Below are 24846 nucleotides of genomic sequence, written 5' to 3' on the forward strand. Positions count from 1 at the left end.
GTTTTGATGAGTGAAATAAATCGGTAGTGTGCTACTGAGAAAGGGTCACTGGCTCCTCTGAAGAGGAAGAGTCAGGGTTAAAGGTCGTGGCCACAATTACTATGTTTGAGTAAATGAGTACACTACTGTCATTGTGTGTGTGTGTGTGTCCAAGAAAAGTGTCTGGCCCATCCCTGTCCCCTGGGTGAGGCAGTGATTTGAGATGAGTGAGTAGGACAGGGCCAGTGTTGCGGCCAGCAGTATTTGGGGCGGCCGGTGGCCTAGTGGTTAGAGCGTTGGACTAGTAACTGAAAGGTTGCTAGATTGAATCCCCAAGCTGACAAGGTAAAAATCTGTCGTTCTGCCCCTGAACAAGGCAGTTAAGCCACTGTTCCTAGGCCATCATTGTAAATAAGAATTTGTTCTTAACTGACTTGCCTAGTTAAATAAAGGTTAAATAAAATAAAAATAAGCTGAGGTCTGACAGCATCCGCCATGGTATTTGGCAGACGGACGGGCGGACGGACGGAAGATGCGGACTGAAGACGTGGGCGGGCGAGTAGGAGACACAAGACAGAAAATGGGTAGAAGGAAAATGGACAGACTGAAAGAAGACAAACAAACATATTTGAGAGGTTGAGGGAAAAGTAGAGATCAGATGGACGTAAGAGCCGTTTCTTCTCCATAGTTTTTTGTCTGTCCCACAAAATCTTTACCCAAACACGTAAGCAGTGATTATAGCTTTAAACGGTCGAGCTCACAATGAAATGTCAGTTGCTTCATAACAAAAGATTGCTGGGTATGATCTAGCATTTGAGGCAAGAGATCTGGGAGCTGGAATACTCCTCAGTTTGAATCTGATAGTGTTTATTACATTACATTTGTGACTTATTAAGAGTGTGATCTCACATAATCTTGGCCTAAGCCTCACCTGGTTCTCAAATTCTTATTTAGCCCACATAGTCCAACATTTTGGGCACCCCTGCTTTACATTCAGCAATACTCCTGTGGTGTGGGCCAGATGTGAATAGCTCCATTTTGTCTTGTCCATTTATTGTCACAGCATGCACTGGAATCACAGTCACAATCACACATCAGAATACCCTTCGGCAAGGGACAGGCTTTCCCAAACCACCGCCCCACCTATTAGTGCAGAAATCCAGAAGGCATTTGGAGTGTGATTACTAAATGGGTCATTCGATTCCCTGGCCCCCGGGGGGTGAAATTCTTTCTCACGATATTGAGAATAACAGCGCTGGTGCCTTTTGTCAGAAGCATCTGAAGAATGTGCTTGTGTTGGAGTATGGTATGCAGCTCCACTCCTGGCACTGAGGTAGAGGCAGCCCCTAGTGTTTAGGGGTAAAGTGAAACGCTTATTTAAACACAATCTCTCTCTCTCTCTCTCTGACAACAAGCAGGAGGACTGGGGTCAATTTAGCTGCAGGGAATTGGGCGGTAGCCTCACTTATTTATCTACCTGTGAGTCATATTCCGTAACATGTCACACCATGATATTGGTGCCCTCTCTCAACCCTTGCCTGATTTGCTATCTGCGTTACATTTTAGCCAGGCACCGTTACCCTCTGGTTCTCCCAATTTCCAACCCTTTAAAGCAAAAATGATATAGCCTGTGGTGCTGTTTTGTTTTATGTGATAAAGGTAGTTTTAAGGTATTTCACCTGGTAGTCAGTTACTCAAGCTCAGTAGACAAGGATACAAATTTAATTGAAATTATTATTTTAAAGGGATGGGACAAAAATGTATTCCTGCTCACACAACGAGGCACTGTCGCAACCAAACCAGGGACCCCGGCGACGTAAACAAACACTCAACCAGCCTCTTTAATATCAGCGACACAGAACGCTTTTGGTTCTGATACTGTATCTGTGGTCCTTTTGTGGAAAGCAAATGAAGCTATAGTTTTGTATCATTCTATATCCATGTGTTGCGTATTTCTAGGGTATGTTTTGAGTGACGTCAGGAGTCTCCATACCAAATGAAAAATAAAGCTGTATATAAGCTGCGGTAAGCTCAAAAAGGTATTGTAGATAGGGCATGTTGTGATACATTGGGCGTTCACTTGCCAAGTGGTTTAGAAGGTGGCGGAGCCAGGCGATAATTTTCCTCCTGTCTGTTCTAGCTGCAGTGAGTCACATGCCTGCAGTAGACCCTCTTGTATAGGGGAATGAGGGAATCACAGCTTTGTCTGTGTAGTCCATTATCTCTGTGGAAACAATCTTCTCATTCCAAACCGGAGAAGGAATTTCGCTTCTCTCATAGCTATAGCTCAGGGCTGCATGATCCAATAGAAACAGTTCAGCTGAACCAGTCCATTACTACCACACAACACTAGCAGGTTTTTATAGCCTGGATTGATGGAGGCTAACTGTACTTCTGTCAATTAGAATTGCTATACCGGTATTTGTCTCCTAATCAAGAGTCGGGATATAATCTATTGAGGATAGAGCGATGTGATTTGGAGACGATGGAGTTAAGGAGAGACAGACGAGGTTTGGATGAGATCAGACTATACGATAGTGTTAGTTATACGCTGTGGTCTGTTGTGCGCTGTTGCGTCTTCCTCCTCCACCGCAACCTATTCTTCGTCCTGCTGCTGCTGTAAAGTAGGGTTTACAGTAAAGCCAGATGAACAGCCTCTCCGCATGTCGTCCAGATCGTTACCTACCACCTTAAATCAAACCCAAGTAGCATTTCAAAAGAACACATCCTACTGCTCTCCAACATCCACACCACACAAAGCCTGGCCATGCAAACAAAGCCTGGCCATGCAAACATTCTTTTCGTTCTATTCCACTGTTCCAACCAGCAAAATAAAGTTCTGAACCGGTTCGAACCACAAAAAAAGTGGTTCTGTTTATATCATTCCTTTTTTAACTAGATTTATTTTACATGTATTTTTTTTAACATTTTAACTAATTAAATTACTTAACCAGTCAGTGTGGATAGAGCAGACAAGCTAGTTGTTTACATGCATGATGGACAGACAAATGAATACTATGGTGCAAGATGCGATAGCAATTTTGCGGTGGTGAAAGAGGGAGAGAGTGTTGAGACGAGGCTTGAAGCACTGGGCATCTTATGACATGCATTATTTGAATTAGGCCCACAGAATTCTATCTAGGAGGAGTGTCTTCTATGGAGGAACTCTGAATGTCTTTTTGAGCTAGCTAGCTAACAAGCTTAAGCAAGCAAGCGAGCTAGCTAAGAAGCTTGTGTGTGCAGAGCGGCACCAGAATTAAAAACACATCTTACCTTTTTGTAGTTAATAAATCCAATGTGAAACGTGATAACTAGGCCTATAGTATCCCTAACTAGCATTGAAAAAGTGTATCCTTCTCTAACTAATTTCAAATCTCTCTCCCTATCTTCTGAATCATGCTTGTACAACAGTACAGTAGCCTATGCTTCGGAGGGTCAGGTAGCCTAAACGCACGCGCACACACACTGGCAAAGATTTTCAGCTTGTAGGCAGACACTTGAATGATGTTCTGAGTGACAGAGTGAGGGCTTTGAATAGGTGCTTTGTTGTGTTTTTTTTGTGGGACTGGAAACATTGTTGTGGCACGTAAAATAACTTTTATTACGCGGTTCCCAAGCTTTTAAAGTAACGGTTCTGTTCCGGAACAGTATGGTTCACCTTTGTTCCAGGTTCTGATTCTGTTCCCTGAAAATGTTCCAACCCCTGATATTGTCCTCTGTTGAGCTTTGTGTGATTTGCACAATACTTTGAGCTGTGTGTTTTTGAAAGCTTGTATCTTATTTAGTCAATTAGATAATGAAATTGTAATCCAAATATGATCTGACCCAGTTTCTGATGAGAAGCAATTATTTGGTTGATGATTTTATGGGAACAATTGACAAGAGACCCTGAAAGGAAGCACAAGAGACTTAAAATTAGGAGTTAGCTTAGCTAGCCTGTATGTTTCCATAGCATAGAGTTTCACACTACCCTACACAGTGATGTCACCCCACAATAACATAAGTAGCCCCCTGTTTAAGACCCCTGTCTCATTCCCCCTTGTGAACAGTGATATGGCAGAGCAGTGGTATGTGATACGCCCACTCCCCTTACAGAGCACCTTCAGCACTTCACCACTAACCCCACACACACACATACATACGGTCAGTGTTTTCCCTAAGTACATGGCGTAGCAAGGGAGTTCTGGGCTGGGAGGGGTATGCTCCCAGTGAATTTATTTTGCAGTACGAGTTCTATTTTGGTGGCCTCTGGTACGTTATAATGCCTTGATTCCATCTGAAATAAACAGGTACATTATTGAATACTTTAACAACTTTTACCGCCCAGATTTGTAAAATGGGTTGTGGTATTGAGAAGACGTGACTTTAAAATAAAAATTACTGAAACTGTAGGAATGCAATGTGTTGGTAGTTTTGGTTATCGCCTAGGCTTATATGATCATGACTATTTTCTAAATAAGATAACCTTTTTTTAACATTAATCCCATCTTCTCTTAAGATTAGTCATATTTACAGTTGTCCTGCAATATATGAATTGCCACAATGATGTTTGTTCTTCAAATATGTATAGTATTGGCTCTACTGCTGTGGACACTCAGGGTAAGGAAACCAATGTGTCTTTTTGTAATTTGGGTGAACTATCCCTTTAGCAGTTTGGCCTGTCAATCAATCACTGTGGGTGGGACTTTGAGGAAAGACGGTAGATGAGTGATCTAGTTAGAAAAACTAGTCGTACAAATGTAATTTACTGTGACAAATACTAAATCTAGTCTACTCTTTTAATTTAGTTTATTGTGGCAAAAAACCTGAGAATAAAGGTTTTCTTTCCATCTAGCAAATATGGTTCTATGTTGAGAAATAATATAGAATTGCAAGAAAATGCTATAAAATACCACAACTCCCTGCCAGGTTGTGTACTCCTAGTTTTATACAAAGTCAGGCAACCATGAATAGACCAGAGGCTGGTGGTAGGAGCTATAGGAGGACTGACTCATTGTCATGGCTGGAATGGAGTCAATGGAACTCTATCCAACACATCAAACATTTGGAAATCACGTTTGACTCAGTTCCATTAATTCCATTCCAGCCATTACAATGAGCCCATCCTTTTTATAGCTCCTCACATCAGCCTCCACTGGAATAGACCTACAGGTATGAATGAAGCAGGTGCTAAAAATGGGCTTTGCTAGACCGAATGTAACAGTTGACTACTCCAGTTTCTACACTTTAATCAAATCTTTAGGCCTACATCAATATATTAAATAATACCATATACAGTACCTTTAGAAAGTATTCACACCCCTCGACTTTTTTCACATTTTGTTGTGTTACAGCCTGCATTTAAAATGGATTCAATTGAGGTTTTGTGTCACTGGCCTACACACAATAGCCCATAATGTCAAAGTGGAATTATGCTTTTTGAAATGTTTACAAATGAATAAAAAGTGGAAGCTGAAATGTCAACTATGGCAAGGCTAAATACGTTCAGTAGTAAAAATGTGCTTCAAAAGTAACATAATTAATAATAATTGACTCTGTGTGCAATAAGTCATTCAAAAATCATGTTAAACACTATCTCATCTCTGTACCCAACACATTAATTAATTACCTGTAAGGTAATCAATTACCTGTAAGGTCCCTCAGTCGAGCATTGAATTTCAAACACAGATTCATCCCCAAATACCAGCGAGTCTTTCCAATGACTTGCAAAGAAAGGCACCTATTGGTAGATGGGTAAGAATAATAAAAGCAGACATTGAAGTTATTCATTACAATTTGGATGGTATATCAATACATTCAGTCACAACAAAAACCTAACTCAGTTGCCGGAGAGGAAAGAAACCACTCAGGGATTTCACCATGAGGCCAATGGTGACTTTAAAATGGTTACATAGTTTTCAGGCCGAAAGAAAATAAATGAATGGGCCACAGAACAATAATTTTGAGGATTTCAATTCATCATTACCACTTACATTACATGGGACGTCCCATGGGATCTCCCTCCTCCGTGAAAAGAAATTCAACTGCAGCCAACCAGAACGCACAAAAATAACACGGATACTGAGAGGGGGACAGACAGCAGACTGACAAACCAGCAGTGTTCCTGTCATGACTGACAGGTGCCTGTCCTATCACTAGAAGATGCATGTCGTTCATTCTATTGGGAGAAGGCTATATAGACTTTTTTGGCTATCGAATTGAAACTTTTAAATAAAAAAAAGACTAGTAAATTAAGTGGAAAGGGTATCCAGCTAACTATGAGTCTGAGGCTATTTTAAGCAAAAGCCAGCGCTTATAGAAAATACTGCACTCGTTTGTGCTCACACATATGCTAAACAAATTGTTAGAATGGTGTGTGTGTGTGTTTGAGTATTTATGATCTCCGGGGAGCTATTGTGTGATGAATTGTTACTCATGGGCTGACTGCACTAACTGTACTAAAATGTATCAAATGTGAAATAGGGGTCCCTCTGGGTTAAAGGTTGTGAACCCGTGTTAGAACATGCTACAAACTGTGTTTGCAAACTCAAATCATGTTCACCCTCAACCTCATTGTACATTTGTCATGATACCATAATACGATGCTTGTCTCGTTGCCTGCCACATGCTTGCCTTAGACACCACAGGCAGGCTGGGGAGAGACATTATGTGTACAGTAACCATAGATTTTGTCTATGGGTGATGTCACACTGTATGGATCAGACTGTGTGTGTTGTGTTTTTCAGTCGGTGGCCAAGACCGGACGGTTGCTTATCAGTCACGAGGCTCCAATCACCGGAGGCTTTGCTGCCGAGATCAGCTCCACAGTGCAAGTAAGTTTGTTTTGCGTGTGGTCATGCATGCAGAGGGTTCTATTGGAATCCCTGGGGGCCTTCAGAGGTGAGATGTGGGATGGATTGCAGATAGACAGTAGGGTATCTATATCTGTGTGGATTGGGGTATGGGGTTGTACTTTCTGTTTGAAATGTGAAATGAAATTCAAATATCTGTCAGTGGGTGTCCTCGGTCAGGCAATAAATCTGAGCTTAAGAGGCACTGACTGATACAGTCGAAGTTGGAAGTTTACCTACACTTAGGGTAGGGTCATTAAAACTTGTTTTTCAACCACTCCACAAATTTCTTGTTAGCAAACTATAGTTTTGGCAAGTTGGTTAGGACATCTACTTTGTGCATGACACAAGTAATTTTTCCAACAATTGTTTAAAGATAGATTATTTCACTTATAATTCACTGTATCACAAGTCCAGTGGGTCAGAAGTTTACATACACTAAATTGACTGCCTTTAAACAGCTTTGAAAATTCCAGAAAATAATGTCATGGCTTTAGAAGCTTCTGATATGCTAATTGACATCATTTGAGTCAACTGGAGGTGTACCTGTGGATGTATTTCAAGGCCTACCTTCAAACTCAGTGCCTCTTTGCTTGACATCATGGGAAAATCAAAAGAAATCAGCCAAGACCTCTGAAAATAAAATTGTAGACCTCCACAAGTCTGGATCATCTTTGGGCGCAATTTCAAAACAACTGAAGGTACCACGTTCAACTGTACAAACAATAGTACGCAAGTATAAACACCATGGGACCACGCAGCCGTCATACCGCTCAGGAAGGAGACATGTTGTCTCCTAGAGATGATCGTACTTTGGTGCCAAAATTGCAAATCAATCCCAGAACAACAGCAAAAGACCTTGTGAATATGCTGGAGGAAACAGGTACAAAAGTATCTATATCTGCAGTAAAAACAAGTCCTATATCGACATAACCTGAAAGGACGCTCAGCAAGGAAGAAGCCACTGCTCCTAAACCGTCATAAAAAAGCCAGACTACGGTTTGCAACTGCACATGGGGACAAAGATCGTACTTTTTGGAGAAATGTCCTCTGGTCTGATGAAACAAAAATAGAACTGTTTGTCCATAATGACCATTGTTATGATTGGAGAAAGAAGAGGGAGGCTTGCAAGCCGAAGAACTCCATCCCAACCGTGACGCACGGGGGTGTCAGCATCATGTTGTGGGGGTGTTTTGCTGCAGTTGGGACTGGTGCACTTCACAAAATAGATGGCATCATGAGGTAGGAAAATTATGTGGATATATTGAAGCAACATCTCAAGACATCAGTCAGGAAGTTAAAGCTTGGTCACAAATGGGTCTTCCAAATGGACAACTTCCAAAGTTGTGGCAAAATGGCTTAAGGACAACAAAGTCAAGGCATTGGAGTGGCCACCACAAAGCCCTGACCTCAATCCTATCGAACATTTGTGGGCAAAACTGAAAAAGCGTGTGTGAGCAAGGAAGCCTACAAACCTGACTCAGGTACACTAGCTCTGTCTGGAGGAATGGGCCAAAATTCACCCAACTTTTTGTAGGAAGCTTGTGGAAGGCTACCTGAAACGTTTGACCCAAGTTAAGCAATTTAAAGGCAATACTAATTGAGTGCATGTAAACTTCTGACCCACTGGGAATGTCATGAAAGAAATAAAAGCTGAAATAAACATATTTCACATTCTTAAAATAACGTGTTGATCCTAACTGACCTAAGACGGAATTGTGAAAAACTGAGTTTAAATGTATTTGTGTCAGATATGTCATACTCAAACTTGGTAGACTTTGTCAGTTGAAATGAGTAATATATATTAGATCAAGACAGTTGAAACTAATACTCAAACCTTGGACTGTACTGTACTGACTGGACTGGAGATGTATCCCCTCTCCCTCACTCCATGCTTCCCTCCCTCCCTCCCTCTGTCTAGTGAAGACTGCTCTGGCCTGGTGAGGGCATGATCAAAGTATGTGCTGTGTTCCGTTCAGGGAGAATGTAGTTTCAACTCCATGAGCTATTCCTGAGTTCTGATTATGACCCTTGTCGGCAGTGCCGCCAATCGCTTTGTTTTTTCTTCCTAGACCACACTCAAAGGTATCTGGATAATGGCATGCTATTCAGTGTAGGCATTACCTCAAGTGGATGATGCCCTGTGTGTCTGCATCAGCGCTGGTCTAGCGCTGAGATGAGGGCCCTGGAATTGGTCCTTCTCATCTCCCTGGCTGTCACTCATGTTGTTATCCCCAGACCTGCTTATTGGTAGGATTAATGGTCTGAGTCATACCCATGTTTTCACATGTTTTGTGTCCCGAAGTAACCATTGTTGAATGTGAGATAGCATATGGTGAATATAACTGTTTATAGCGTTTAATACCTTGTTTTTATTGTGTATAGCCATTAGCTTTATGAGCTTTGTGTATGATGAGGTATTGTTGAGACTGCTTTCATCTTGCGCCAAATTAATCCTCAACCACTACTGACAGAATAAATGATCACACGCACTTGCACCTCATGTCTAGTGTCTAAGTGTATCCAGGTGTTGCGGCCATGTGCCACGTTGTCCCCCCTCAAAAGTAGGGCACACACAGACTCTCGTGGCCAAGTTCCCTTGGTAACGTGACAGCACTGGCTCTGGAGGGCCCACTTGCCCCCTGTCCAGATGGCCCAAGGGTGATGGTCAGTACTGCAACTCGCCGGACTGTGTTGACTCACCCGCTATTAACGAGGATGTGGTGTGGGTTCTGCACTGATAACGCAATGAAACGGAAAAGGCTCTAAAAATATGGCTTTTAGCAGAAAGGTGCTGAGCTATCGGACCTGGGTCAATCCTCTGGGAACTACCATAACAACAACATATCAAGTGCTCTCAAGGGAACGACCAGAAAGGGAGACCTAAACCACTACTTAACAAGAGTCAAGAGCAGAGAGGAAGACCTGCAGCACCAGAGCTTAGAGCAGAGAGGGAGACCCTGTATCACACCTCACCACCAGAGTCAAAAGCAAGACTCGACCTGGAATATCCTATTCAGGGGCACAATGGTGGGAATGAAGGCTTGTGATACAAATGGCTTATAGTCTTGTATGGGTTACTGTTACAATTGACAAAGTGCATGCTCAGCTGTCAGAGTCCTGGACTCGACTTTTATTCTATTCTTTATGTGAAATATACTTTGAACAATGTGCAAATAGATTTTCTTAGAAGTGACAGGGCTGAGAGTATGCCTTGATTTACCCACCCTGGAGTTTGTTGTTTAATTTGGATTGTTGTTGAATAAATAATTGAAATCAGGCCGTCAGTAGGCTTATCCCAATGTTCAGCAGTTTTGTTATCTGGCTTTGAGGCATGTGCAAAACTCTTTCCACCCCTTTCCATGTTTTAAAGTGACTCCAGGAGTGGCTATATATAATGATTTTGTCAATGTATTATGTCTGGACAGGAGGGTGAAACTAAAGGATAATCGGGTCAAAGCCAACTGCCTCAGGGCAGTGTAAGCACGGTCCAATTATGGATTAGGTTTACTTTAACATTTGGAACTGCAGAGTTGATGGATGAAAGTTTCCATTCGGTGGATTAGCTGCACCTCACAAAAGGTGTTGTCATTGGCTGACCTCTACTCATATCAGAGCTTCTCTGCTGACTTACAATGGACCTCAGGGATACAAAGAGTGCCATGGTAAAGTTGAGCAGCCTCTCCCATACTACTGTGCGTTCAGCTTTGTGACGATTAACACATGGACCTTGCTGTGCTACATACAGTACCAGTCAAAAGCTTGGACACATCTACTCATTCAAGGGTTTTTCTTTATTTTTACTATTTTCTACATTGTAGAATAATACTGAAGACATCAAAACTATGAAATAAAACACATGGAATCATGTAGTACCCCAAAAAGTGTAAAACAATTCAATTTTTTTTTTAGATTTTTCAATGTAGCCACCCTTTGCCTTGATGACAGCTTTGTGCACTCTTTGCATTCTCTCAACCAGCTTCACCTGGAATGTTTTTCCAAAAGTCTTGGAAGGAGTTCCCACATCTGCTGAGCACTTGTTGGCTGATTTGACTGATTTGGCAATTCTACCACGAAGAGCTGATTCACGTAGTCTCCTCTGAACAGTTGATGTTGAGATGTGTCTGTTACTTGAACCCTGTAAAACATTTATTTGGGCTGCAATCTGAGGCTGGTAACTCTAATGAACTTTTCCTCTGCAGCAGAGGTAACTCTGGGTCTTCCTTTCCTGTGGCGGTCCTCATGAGAGCCAGTTTCATCATAGCTCTTGATGGTTTTTTGACTGCACTTGAAGAAACTTTCTTGAATGTTCTGCATTGACTGACCTTCATGTTTAAAGTAATGATGGACTGTCGTTTCTCTTTTCTGATTTGAGCTATTCCTTGTCACAACACAACTGATGGGCTCAAACGCATTTAGAAGGAAAAATGCATTACAGTACCTCATGAAGCTGCTTGAGAGAATGCCAAGAGTGTGGAAAGCTGTCAAGGCAAAGAGTGGCTACTTTGAAGAATATCAAATATATTTTGATTGAACTTATTTGGGGGATTACTACATGATTCCATATGTGTTATTTCAGTGCAGTATAGTTTAGTGGAGGTGGAATAATGGTCTGGGGCTGTTTTTCATGGTTTGGTAGTGAATTTGGCATCCTATTTATAGGGCTAATGGTAGCTATTTCTAAACTTCCTAAGATGGATGAATGAGAGTATACCTAGCTAAATGTTGAAATGATGGTGTCCTTTATTGGGCAAATCAGATGTCAATGTAGCCTACCTTACTCCAAATGGACTTTCACATACAACTTATGTAAGAAAAGTTAGTTATTTTTGGTAGTCTACTCAAATTAATATGGAAGCTTATCAATGTCTAAATGTGTTGACAGGGTAGGTCCGCTGAATTGAACACCGCTTGTTTCCAAATCTAAGCAGGGTACATAGAGGTAATCATCTGGACTTGTTCTCTCTGAAGTGCATTGCCCCTTGTATACCAGTAGGAGTCAATGTTCAGGCAGGAATCGTTGGATTTTGGATTCACATTTTATTTCAGTTCATGAGGCATGACACTAAAACGATGTTGATTCAAACATATCATTTTACTATCAACATTGAAACAAGTTCAAATAAAATGTCTAGGGCTGTCCCTGACTAAAAAAAAATCTTAGTCGACCGAGAGTCGTCTGTTCTTTCAGCCAATCGATCAGTCAAAAGTTTTAAATGTGAATATTTCCATATGTTTTAATAAACTAAAACAACAACTATATGTAGGCTACTGAGCTTGTCTGATGCTTTAAGCTTTGTAATTAAAAATGGAGACACAAATTACCAAAGAGGGAGCCAGAGCTCAATATATCCTAACTAGAAGAAAATAACCTGTTCCTAACCAGCTCCTCCAGCTGCTACTGTTTCTGTTAAGCTCCTGAAGTTGCTGGTAAAGGGCTACACCAGCGGTCTGCAAGCTTTTCAAATTGGAGTGCCAAGTTATCGTACAATTTCTACGGATCTGCGTGCCAGTTATGATTTTTACATGCACATTTTCATGGAACAGTTTCAATTTATAATAGTCTTTATATCTCAATCAATGTCTTGTCGTTAATCTAAATGAAAAAGATACCAATCTAAAAGTAACTTTCTATTGCCATTGCCAATATGTAAAAATAGCAGCCTGCAGGTAGCCAATATCCTGATAAGTCATATTGGCTACACATGGCCTGTCTGCAAGGAACCTGAAACATAAGTATCAACTATCAATTTGGTCCAGCCCGACACTAGTGCTAGCAAACTTACAACATTAAATCAAATATTCTGGGCCCTCAGTTTCCCACACCAGTGATCTCCTGACACACAGCTGTAGGCTATTTGCGCAAGGGTTAAGAAGTATTCAGGTAGGCCTATTTTATGGAGCATGACATTTTCTTCCCCTTTCATGCTGAGTGGTTATGGAAAGAGAGCGAGCTGGAAAGATTTTTCAAATAGGCTGTGTTGAGGAACTATTGTCATTCTCAATGGATATAAAAACAGACTTTGTTTACATGCTGTTAGAGGTGAAGAAAAAAATACTGTGAGAGGCTCCACAGTGGTGGTGAGTTAAGACAGTCAGAAATAGAATCAGATCCCCAGATCTGGGCACATTTATAGGCCTACATTTGCTCGCAGGCCAGGAATCCTAGGCCTACTTCTATACGTAATCAGGTACGTTTCCTTTCTCAAGACTGACAGGAGCGCTCCAAACAAAAGATAATTTATAAATTGACAACTCGTAAATGGAATGAAAGTGTAGCCTAGGTTGTGCGTTCTGCAAACGGTTTCCACTCCTACAATGAGAAAGGTAAGACTGTCATAATATATTGAATGTATTAACAGAAATGACCGTAACCAAACAAACATTGTAGATTAGAAAATATAGGAATTTACTCTAAATGTAGACTTACTACCGGTGTGCCATTTGCCACAGCCTCTGCAATGGATTACTTAGTCAGATGATGGATGTCTTATGTGCTATTTAAGAAAATATATAATATATACAGTGCATTCGGAAAGTATTCAAACCCCTTGGCTTTATGTAACAGCCTTATTCAAAAATTGATTAAATATTTTTTTCCTCATCAATCTACACACAATACCCCATAATGACAATCATCAAGTTTTTTTTTTTTTTGCAAATGTATAAAAAATGTAAACTGAAATGTCACCTTTTACATAAGTATTCAGACCCTTTACTCAGTACTTTGTTGAAGCGCCTTTGCAGCAATTACAGCCAGTATAACGCTACAAGCTTGGCACAGTATTTGGAGTTTCTTCCATTCCTCTCCTCTCAAGCACTGTTACGTTGGATGGGGAGCGTTGCTGCACAGCTATTTTCAGGTCTGTCCAGAAATGTTTGTCCGGGCTCTGGCTGGGCCACTCAAAGATATTCAGAGACTTGTCCTAAAGCCACTCCTGCATTGTCTTGGCTGTATGCATAGGGTCATTGTCCTGTTGGAAGGTGAACCTTCACCCTAGTCTGAGGTCCTAAGCACTCTGGAGCAGGTTTTTGTCAGGGATCTCTCTGTCCTTTGCTCCGTTCATCTTTGCCTGGATCCTGACTAGTCTCCCAGCCCTGCCACTGGAAAAACATCCCCACAGCATGATGCTGCCACCACCATCCTTCACCGTAAGGATGGTGCCAGGTTTCCTCCAGACGTGATGCTTGGAGTTCAATCTTGGTTTCATCATACCAGAGAATCTTGTTTCTCATGGTCTGAGAGTCTTTAGGTGTCTTTTGGTGAACTACAAGTGGGCTGTCATTGGCCTTTTACTGAAGAGTTGCTTCAGTCTGGACAGTCTACCGTAAAGGCCTGATTGGTGGAGTGCAGCAGAGATGATTGTCTTTCTGGAAGGTTCTCCCATCTCCACAGAGGAACTCTAAGAGCTCTGTCAGAATGACCATCGGGTTCTTGGTCACCTCCATGACCAAACCCCTTCTCCCCCGAGAAGGTTCTAGGAAGAGTCTTGGTGGTTCCAAACTTCTTGATGATGGAGGCCACTCTGTTCTTGTGGACCTTTAATGCTGTAGAAATGTTTTTGTACCCTTCCCCAGATCTGTGCCCCGACACAATTCCTTCGACCACATGGCTTGGTTCCATAGTTGACATGCGCTGTCAACTATGGGACCTTTTATATAGACAGGTGTGTGCTTTACCAAATCATGTCCAATCAATTGATTTTACCACAAGTTGTAGAAACATCTCAAGGATGATCAATGGAAACAGAATGCACCTGAGCTCAATGTCGAGTCTCAATGCTTATGTAAATAAGGTATTTGTTTTATTTTTTTATAAATAAGCAAACATTTCTAAAAACCTGTTTTTCGCTTTTGTCAATATGGAGTATTGTGTTAAGATTGCTGATACATTTTTATTTATTTTAGCCATTTTAGTACAAGGCTGTAACTTAACAAAATGTGGAAAAAATCAAGGGGTCTGAGTACTTTACAAAGGCAATATATTTGGGACTAAATATAAAAAGTATCGAATAGTCGACTAAATGGGGTCAGTCTTAAAAATGTAAAAATGACATAAAATTCAACAAAATTTCAACCACCCAATTGAATGTAGGATGAAAAATATATTTTTTGTTTCTCTATGACATTTTCAATGCAATTTCAACATGAAATAGTTCTGATGATTATGTTGAAATTAGATTAATGTGACAACCTGTTAGTGAGGTTAAGTCAATGTATTTACGCGAACATTTTACCCTAATTTCAATGTTTACAATGCTGGTTCAAATTAGATCAAAACATATAACTGGTTGATTACTTATTTCAAATCCAATGTATTTTCCACATTGATTCCTAGTCACAATACGGATTCAGCTAGTGTGTGCCCAGGGGGCAGTGTGTGATTTGTCGTTGTTGGCAGTCCCATTTGGTAATATTGGTATTATCCGGGAGTGACTGAATTCCCCAATCTGTGGCTGTCGCTGACACACTTTTTCCGTGTGACAGGAGGCAAAACGCACAACTGCAAATCTAAACCCCCGCCAGTTGGTATTTTTATATTTTTCAATATTGCCTCCTCGAGAGATGCAGTCCGCCATTTTGTCATATTTATATGCAGACATTTAAGTCAGATTGCATATAATGATGTGTTTTCTCCAAAGATAAACAGCGATTTGAGTGAAATCGGAGTTCTGTGGCACATCACCATTTAGCTGTGGTGACAAGCAACCAGACTGTTCCTTCCTCCTGCTTCCAGTAAGTAAGTGTATTTAGAGGAGATTACAGTTTGGAATCTGACAGGAAAAAGCCTTTAGTACTGTCTTTGTCTGCCTGTGGATCATAGACTGTCTCATGAGACGTTCTCCCTTAATGCTCTGCACTCTAGAGACATGGATGGTCCTCAATCATGACAGTAAATTAGTAGAGATGGACTAGGCTACATGGCCTATGCTACATGTTTTCATTCTTAAAAAAAAGTCTGACAGGATTTATCACACTTCTGATGTAACTCTACAAAAATGCAGGCCTGACCAGACTCATCTTATGATTAAGTGTGCTGTCAATCTGTCACTGAAGTCCACTGCAGGCCCCCTCCAGCTGTCACACACGTGTCTGCCTTTTTACACTGTTACACTCCTAGCCCCCATGACCAGGAATAGCTTTCCACTGAGCAACATGGCAAGGAAAACTGGTCAAAGATTATAATTAGCAGCTCAAATGTTTTTATTTTTCCTTAGTGGCATACATGCCACTGCCAGACATTGTGAGCGTCCTTTCTGAGAGTTCTGCATCAAGACAATCTTCACCTTCCAAGTGTTGAAGAGCTATTTAAGTTCTTCAAGACTGTGAAAACAAATGTTGGGCTTATAAGATTTTAACCTTACAGAGGCTAAATTGATTAATGTTCTTGCCTCAACTAGGTGCAATAGGTGAATCGATGTATTTGACTATAGAATGTGAACTTATGGTCTTATACATACAATGCATCATGCCCAGTTTCCCAGCTCTGCCCTAGACTGTTTGAGGGGACAGAAGGACTTATCCACGGAAACCTTTTGGCCCACATGGCCAAGGAGGGGTAGGGTTGGATGGGGAGGGGAGGGGATGCTGGCTGGCACTAACTGCAGGCATCCATTAAAGCTAATCAACACTAATTAGCGAGGCAAAGCGGGGGATGCCTGTTGTGGGCTGAGTAATGACACCCCCACCCCCCCTTTGATACACTGCAGTGGGCCATACACATGAGCACACTGTAAACTTGTGATGGATTCTGGGTTCTGACTCCTAAACTTGTTAAAGTGTTAATTATCAGGTATACTATTGAAATATTGAGTGCTATGGTTATCTGTAGGAGTTAATGGTTATCTGTAGGAGGAATGTATATGGTGGAGGCAATTACATTTGGAATGTGCTGAGTGCAGTGAAAACGATCAGATGTTGGCAGGCACTGATAAGGGTGGAGAGCTGTGAATTAGTGAGGAAGCGGGTCGAGGTCAGGTCACCTTAAGGGGGAAAGGAACCGTTTGTGGCCCGTAATCATTTAACTTCTTGCCTAGCAATAAAGATGTAATATTTAAAGAGGCGGAGGATACTCCACCCAAATTGGTGTGTGTATGTATGTATATATATATATATACTACCACTGGTGGAAACGTGTCTTTGTCTGTGCAGCTGCATTGACCCAATGGGTGGAATAACTTGGTTTAAGCTTTCCTAATCGTCCTTGAGGTAATAGGGTTATTTAGAACCTAACACCTGGAAAAAACTGAATTGCTTTTAACACCGATTTATGTACCACAGTGGTAATAGTGTATACTGCATATGTATTCCTGTCTCGTGGTACAGTAAACCCTTATGGCCCAGAGGACCATTTTGTCTGTCTGCTAATTCCCTTTTAACATATCAAAGGATCCTGAGACATGCCGCTGCTGGCAATGCTGAAGCTATAGCTGTGAATTAGACTCCGCGGGCCTGGCATGGTACTGGGGACGTGGAGCCGACACGCATCTGCAGGCTCTCTATTGTGTTTTTACAGTCCGTGAAATAAGGAGACGCACAAAGGCTTTCTCATGGAGCCTGACGTTCTTCTGAACACTGCCAGATGTTTTTGAGGAGATGAAAAACATATTACTGCAGAAACATGCAAATACAACACAATGTCTACAGAGTAGGGCTAGCCTGTCTGTCTGTGTGAATGCTAGTTGGTAAGACCTTATGGTTAATTTGGCTCAGCGATGGCTTTTCTCTCCTGTGGAAGCTATTGGCCCCTTTCAGATGCTGCATTCAGATGCTGTGGGAGGAGGTCAAAAGCCAATAGAGACGAGTGATGGCTTGTTTTCCAGTGCTGCCAAAACACAAGCTGTGCGTTGGCCAGCTCTGAGCTGTGATTTTAAATATGCCATTTGTCTCCCAACTTTTAAGGGTAGTGGTAGTGAATTCACTGAACCTGTTGGCAATGTTTCAGTGAAGCACTTCTAGTGTTACTGTGGCTACAGCCATGACAGTGAAGCTGATTCCATTCCACTGTCTCAGTGTCTAGCACAGAACAGGTGTAGTGAGGTGTAGCTTCATCTGTTTTTTGAAACCAGGTTTGCTGTTTATTTGAACAATGTGAAATGAAACTGAGTTCCATGCAATAATGGCTCTATATAATACTGTACACTTTATTGAATTTATTCTGGATTTGGGGACTGTGAAAAGATCCCAGGTGGCATGTCTGGTTGGGTAAATGTGTGTGTTAGTGCTGTGTGTAAGTTGACTATGCAAACAATTTTGGATTTTTTTAGCACATTAATGTTGCTTATAAAAAACAAGTGATGCAGTCAGTCTCTTCTCTACACTTAGCCAAGAGAGACCGGCATGCATAGTATTTACTGGACTGGACCAGTCGTCTGGACTGAACCAGTCGTCTGGACTGGACCAGTCGTCTGGACAATAACCAAGATTAGACAAAACTAGATCCTGCAGGAATTGCATTGTGGAGTGTGGTGTCAAAAAAGCAGAGCATCTCTTTATTACGGACAGACCTCTCCCCATCTTTACAACCATTGAAACTGTATGTTTTGACCATGACGGTTTACAATCTAAGGTAACGCCAAGTAATTTGGTCTTCTCAACTTGTTCAACAGCCACACCATTCATTACCAGATTCAGCTGAGGTCTAGAACTTAGGGAATGTGGTCAAGAAAATTGCTGGCCCTATGTGTGTAATGCAAAGTCTGATAAACAGTTGCATTAACTGGGTCATGTTTAGGCACAAGAAGGATGGAAACCTAGTAAAACGGGGAGGTGCTATTTGAACATGTCTGACTACAAATACTTTCAGATTTCCTCTTGCAAAAAAATTCCAACGCATGCCCTAATGAACACTAATTGTTGTGAATACCCAAACACCAGCAGAGCCTGTCATCCATGTCCCGAGGGATGTGATGAGACTGACCACGTACCTGTTGTGTGTCCACAGGAGCAATGCTTCCTCAACCTAGAGGCGCCCATCGCTAGAGTCTGCGGCTACGACACTCCCTTCCCCCACATCTTCGAACCCTTCTACATCCCAGACAAGTGGAAGTGCTTTGACGCCATCAAGAAGTTGATCAGCTACTGATCTCAAACTACTGATCCCCAGGTGAGTACCACGTTGGAAATAGATGTGTCTGTTCTCTGGGGTTTGTAGTTTTTAACTGTGCACCTTTTTGAACCCCCCCTTAATTTTTTTTTTTATCCAATCAAAAATCACCTCCAACCCCTTTTTAACAATGATTCATAAAGAACAATATAGATTATATCAGGAGCCTTATATCAGGTATGCGTTCAGGAGTCGCAATGTTCTGGAACGTTGACAATAGAAATGTACAGTGGCAAGAAAAAGTATGTGAACCCTTTGGAATTACCTGGATAAATGCATGAATTGGTCATCAATTTTGATCTGATTTTCATCTAAATCACAACAATAGACAAAGTGTGCTTATTAAACTAATAACACATAAATTATTGTATTTTTCTTGTCTATATTGAATATATTATTTAAACATTCACAGTCTAGGTTGGAAAAAGTATGTGAACCCCTACGCTAATGACTTCTCCAAAAGCTCATTTGAGTCAGGAGTCCGCTAACTTGGAGTCCAATCAATGAGACGAGATTGGAGATGTTGGTTACAGCTGCCTTGCCCTATAAAACACTCACAAAATATGAGTTTGCTATTCACAAGAAGCATTGCCTGATATGAACCATGCCTTGAACAAAAGAGATCTCAGAAGACCTAAGATTTAATTATTGTTGACTTGCGTGAAGCTGGAAAGGGTTACAAAAGTATCTCTAAAAGCCTTGATGTTCATCAGTCCACGGTAAGACGAATTGTCTATAAATGGAGAAAGTTCAGCACTGTTGCTACTCTCCCTAGGAGTGGTCGCCCTCCAAAGATGACTGCAAGAGCACAGCGCAGAATGCTCAATGGGGTTAAGAAGAATCCTAGAGTGTCAGCTAAAGACTTACAGAAATCTCTGGAACATGTTAACGTCTGTTGACAAGTCTACAATACAATATGTAAAACATTAAACAAGAATGGTGTTCATGGGAGGACACCACAGAAGAAGCCATTGCTGTCCAAAAAAAACCATTGCTGCACATCTGAAGTTTGCAAAAGTGCACCAGGATGTTCCCCAGCGCTACTGGCAAAATATTATGTGGACAGATGGAACTACAGTTAAGTTGTTTGGAAAGAACACACAACACTATGTTTGGAGAAAAAAAGGCACAGGACACTAACATCAAAACCTCATCCCAACTGTAAAGTATGGTGGAGGGATCATCAACCTGGACAGCTTGAGATCATCAACCAAAAAAATTGGGAATTCATTTATCGAGACATTTTGCAGGAGAATGTAAGGCCATCTATTGAAGCTCAACAGAAGTTGGGTGATGCAACAGGACAACGACCCAAAACACAGAAGTAAATCAACAACAGAATGGCTTCAACAGAAGAAAATGGATCTTCTGGAGTGGCCCAGTCAGAGTCCTGACCTCAACCCGATTTGAGATGCAGTGGCATGACCTCGAGAGCAGTTCACACAAGACACTAGAGGTCGACCGATTTATGATTTAACGCCGATACCGATTATTGGAGGACCAAAAAAGCCGATACAGAATAATCGGCCATTTTAAAAAAAAAATGTATTTGTATTAATGACAATTACAACAATACTGAATTAACACTTATTTTAACTTAATATAATACATCAATAAAATCAATTTACCTCAAGTAAATGAAACATGTTCAATTTGGTTTAAATAATGCAAAAACAAAGTGTTGGAGAAGAAAATAAAAGTGCTCAGAACATGAGAAAGCTGGTGGTTCCTTTTAACATGAGTCTTCAATATTCCCAGGTAAGAAGTTTTAGGTTGTAGTTATTACAGGAATTATAGGACTATTTCCCTCTATACCATTTGTATTTCATTAACCTTTGACTATTGAATGTTCTTATAGGGACTTTAGTATTGCCAGTGTAAAAGTATTGCTTCCGTCCCTCTCCTCACTCCTCCCTGGGCTGGAACCAGCAACACAACGACAATTAGCACGCGCTAACTAGCTAGCCATTTCACTTCGGTTACACGAGCCTCCTCTCGGGAGTTGATAGGCTTGAAGTCATAAACAGCTCAATGCTTGACGCACAACGAAGAGCTGCTGGCAAAACGCACGAAAGTGCTGTTTGAATGAATGTTTACTCGCCTGCTTCTGCCTACCACCGCTCAGTCAGATACTTGTATGCTCAGTCAGATTATAGATTATAGCAGGACATGCTAGGTAATATCATCAACATGTGTAGTTAACTAGTGATTATGATTGATTGTTTTTTATTAGATTAAGTTTAATGCTAGCTTGCAACTTACCTTGGCTTACTGCATTCGCGTAACAGGCAGTCTCCTTGTGGAGTGCAACGAGAGAGAGGCAGGTCGTTATTGCATTGGTCTAGTTAACTGTAAGGTTGCAAGATTCGATGCCCCGAGCTGACAAGGTGAAAATCTGTTGTTCTGCCCCTGAGCAAGGCAGTTAACCCACCGTTCCTAGGCCGTCATTGAAAATAAGAATGTGTTCTTAACTGACTTTCCTAGTTTTTATCAGCAAATCGGCACCCAAAAATACCGATTTCAAGTTATAACAATCGGAAATCTGTATTTTTGGGCGCCGATTTGCTGATTTAAAAAAAAAAAAGAATAATACGTTTTTTAGACCTTTTTATTTAACTAGGAAAGTCAGTTAAAAACATTCTTATTAATCGGTCGACCTCTGCAAGACACCAAGAATATTGCAAAACTGAAACAGTTTTGTAAAGAGGAATGATCCCAAATTTCTCCTAACCATTGCAGGTCTGATCCACAACTACTGAAAACATACTTTTTCCACCTTGCACTGTTTACACGATGTGTTCAATAAATTCATGAAAACGTATAGTTGTTTGTTATTAGTTTAAGCAGACTGTTTGTCTATTGTTATGACCTAGATAAAATTGTATTACCATTTTATGCAGAAGTCCAGGTAATTCCAAAGGGTTCTCACATACATTTTCTTCCCACTGTATTTTGAAGAGCTGACATGACTGAGGACCAGTTCTGCATGATATATTTCTATCTGAAAAATCAAACATTACAACCCACTGAACGCAATCCTGATCTCTGTGCTGCTTGCATGGCTGACTGACAAGACGTCTAGATTTAATGATTATGCTTCATGTCTCCAATTGAACTTGTGTAGCTCCATGCTGTTTTTTTATAGTTTGTGCAAATGATTATCTTTTATTTGTGGCAGCGTTGATGAGTAATTCACTCTGAATTGGAGAGCGCTGTCGTCATTCGCCTCGATCGGCTGTGTTTTTAATCCCTTTTTTTAATTGCCTGTGTCGTTTTTGAGCACCATGTTGTAAAAACAAGCCTGGGAAGAAGTCACCAAAGGCATGGTAAATTGAATTCCACATGAGTCAACCCCCGCCTTTCTCTCGCTCTCCCTCTGCAATTTCAAATGTGATATCTGGACTGACGTACTGAACCTTTTCTCTTCTCCTTATTCTTCCCAGAGCCACGTCTCGGAGGACCTGGACTCAGAGCTTCCTCTCGCCATTGTTCTCACCAATGGACATTATCCAGAAAAATACACTTTGTCGGCTATCCAATCAGGAAGCATAATCCAGACGGTTCTTTTGGCCCTCCGTGTGCAAGCACGGACTGTTACTTCTGGTTTAGTGAACCTTTTCTGTAAATGGGGAATAGGTGTCCTCTTGGTCGTCTCTCTTACTACTGTACGCTTTCTAGCTTCCATGGTAAATCAGATCCACACAGACAGTTTCACAAACACTAATGTGAGTACCAGTAAGGGTTATTCTATAGGAACTCTGACTGTTACGATTGTTGAATGTTTCTCTGCCTCAGTCTTCCCTGTTTAATTTTACTCTTCGAATGACTCTATGCCTTTTCTAATTTTAGTTTTGTTTCACATCAAGTTGACTGTACTAAAAATAATGGACCTGTTTTTTTAATGAAAATAAAGTAATTGACCTTACAGTGGTACATCAGCCTCATTATGTTTGACAGTTCTTTAAAGGGACAATCTGAAGTAACTACATCCATTTTTTTACTTAGAAATTAATAGTAGGTACCCATTGATTCTTGAATAATATAACTTAGAAATGTCTCATGAGTTCAACTGTCGTAACCCATCAAAACCCACAATATAAGCTCGTATTACTCCAATGTTTGCAAACACAGTCAATGTATACAAACACTGTATAGCCTCAAAATATGATTACTATAATTTGTATATCATGGATGGTCAGTCCTTAGCATCCATAGCTCTATCTATGAAATTGAGTGGTTAGCTTTTTGGCGAAACAGTGGCGGGGAGTACACTTTATTGTTTCAACTGCTGATTGCCACTTTAATGTCTTGATGGTTTTCATAGCTGAGATAGTAGTTTTTATACTGGTCATTCACTTGTATGATGAAGCTATGGAGGTGACCTTTGAGAATATTTGAGTAAGATCTACTGAATCTGTTGTGGAATACCTCCATGGGCTCTCGAGTAGCGCAGGGGCCTAAGGCACTGCAGACCCTGGTTCGATTCCAAGCTGTATCACAACCGGCCGTGATTGGGAGTCCCATAGAGCAGCGCAAAATTGGCCCAGCGTCGTCCTGGTTAGTGTTTGGCCGGGGTAGGCCGTCATTGTAAATAAGAATTTGTTCTTAACTGACTTGCCTAGTTAAATAAATCTGGTTTGTGCTCATTAGGGCACTAAAATGAAAATGTTTTAAAACCCAAATTAGTTTCTTATAGGACAAGTCCAAATAGTCCCTCCCTGTTTCAATTCACTTTCTTACACTTGGTTGCCTATTGAACACGACCCTGATAAATGACAGTAAACATGAGTGTGGCGGATTGAGCACAGAAAAGGCTGACTGAATCAGCTCTCCAATGCCTTCAAGTACCCTATCAATCATTCTCTCTGATGTCCCAACCATCAGCTAGATGCACACATGAGAAAATACCTTAAGACTCCTGGGGCGCGTAGACAGCCTGACCCACTTTAATCAACATGTCTAACCACAGCTCCGACCTGGAGACTAGAGATAGGAATTAAAGGGGCTTCAAGGAGGCGTATGGGATTTTGAAGGTGGAACAGTCTCACTGATGGAGCTAGGCAGCGTTATTAGGGTATCTAGATTAAACACTACAGAATCCCATGAATCTCCTTTTACATGTTCCTACCATGTACCCTGGGAATCTGTACACATGGGTGTTCAGAGTCACACACACACACACAGAGAGAGAGAGAGAGTTAACTCCCATACAGTCTGAGTATTCAGCCTTTCTATCTCTCTTCCCTTATCAGGGTAAATGTTACAACAGCACCTCACCATGCAGCATATTTCACTTTGGGCCTCCTGTGCTCCTCTGGCTCACCCACAGAGTAATACGATCGGAAAGATTTGAGAGGCCTCATTCATGAAACTACACTGAACAAAAATATAAACGCAACATGTAAAGTGTTAATGATGGCAAATATCATGAGCTGAAATAAAATATTCCAGAAATGTTCTGTACGTCCCTGTTCGTGTGCATTTCTCCTTTGCCAAGACAATCCATCCACCTGACCAAGAAGCTGACTAAACAGCATGATGGGAACAATAAAAGTGCACCTGGCAACCTTGGCTGGCGCACACTGCGCCCGGACCACCACAGGAGTCGCTGGTGCGCGATGAGACGAGGATATCCCTACCGACCAAGCCCTCCCTAACCCGGACGACGCTATGCCAATTGTGCGTCGCCCCAAGCGTCAGGCAGTGGGGATGTTTTTCAGTGGCAGGGACTAGGAGATTAGTCAGGCTTGAGGGAAAGATGAACGTACAGTAGCAAAGAACAGAGAGAAATTCCCCAAATACAGCTTGGAACCACCAATACTCTTCCTAGAGCTGGCCGGCCAGCCAAACTGAGCATTCGGGGGAGAAGGGTCCTTGTCAGTGAGGTGACCAACAACCCAATGGTCTGACAGAGCTCTAGATTTGCTCTGT

General features: G+C 41.4%; 1 protein-coding gene across 1 annotated transcript in view; it reads left to right on the plus strand.

The window, feature by feature from the left end:
• LOC110489877 (2-oxoisovalerate dehydrogenase subunit beta, mitochondrial) overlaps positions 1-22848 on the plus strand; it is a 74823-nt gene extending 51975 nt beyond the window's left edge. The window contains exons 9-11 of the mRNA XM_021562836.3: positions 6705-6791; positions 18754-18915; positions 22359-22848. Coding sequence (XP_021418511.1) covers positions 6705-6791; positions 18754-18894 — 228 coding nt within the window. The 3' untranslated portion in view covers positions 18895-18915; positions 22359-22848. The remainder of the gene's footprint in view (positions 1-6704; positions 6792-18753; positions 18916-22358) is intronic.
• Positions 22849-24846: the final 1998 nt, after the last annotated feature.

The sequence above is a fragment of the Oncorhynchus mykiss genome, chromosome 2 (assembly GCF_057628025.1).
Source record: "Oncorhynchus mykiss isolate SJ-2025 chromosome 2, ASM5762802v1, whole genome shotgun sequence".
Lineage (NCBI taxonomy): Eukaryota > Metazoa > Chordata > Actinopteri > Salmoniformes > Salmonidae > Oncorhynchus > Oncorhynchus mykiss.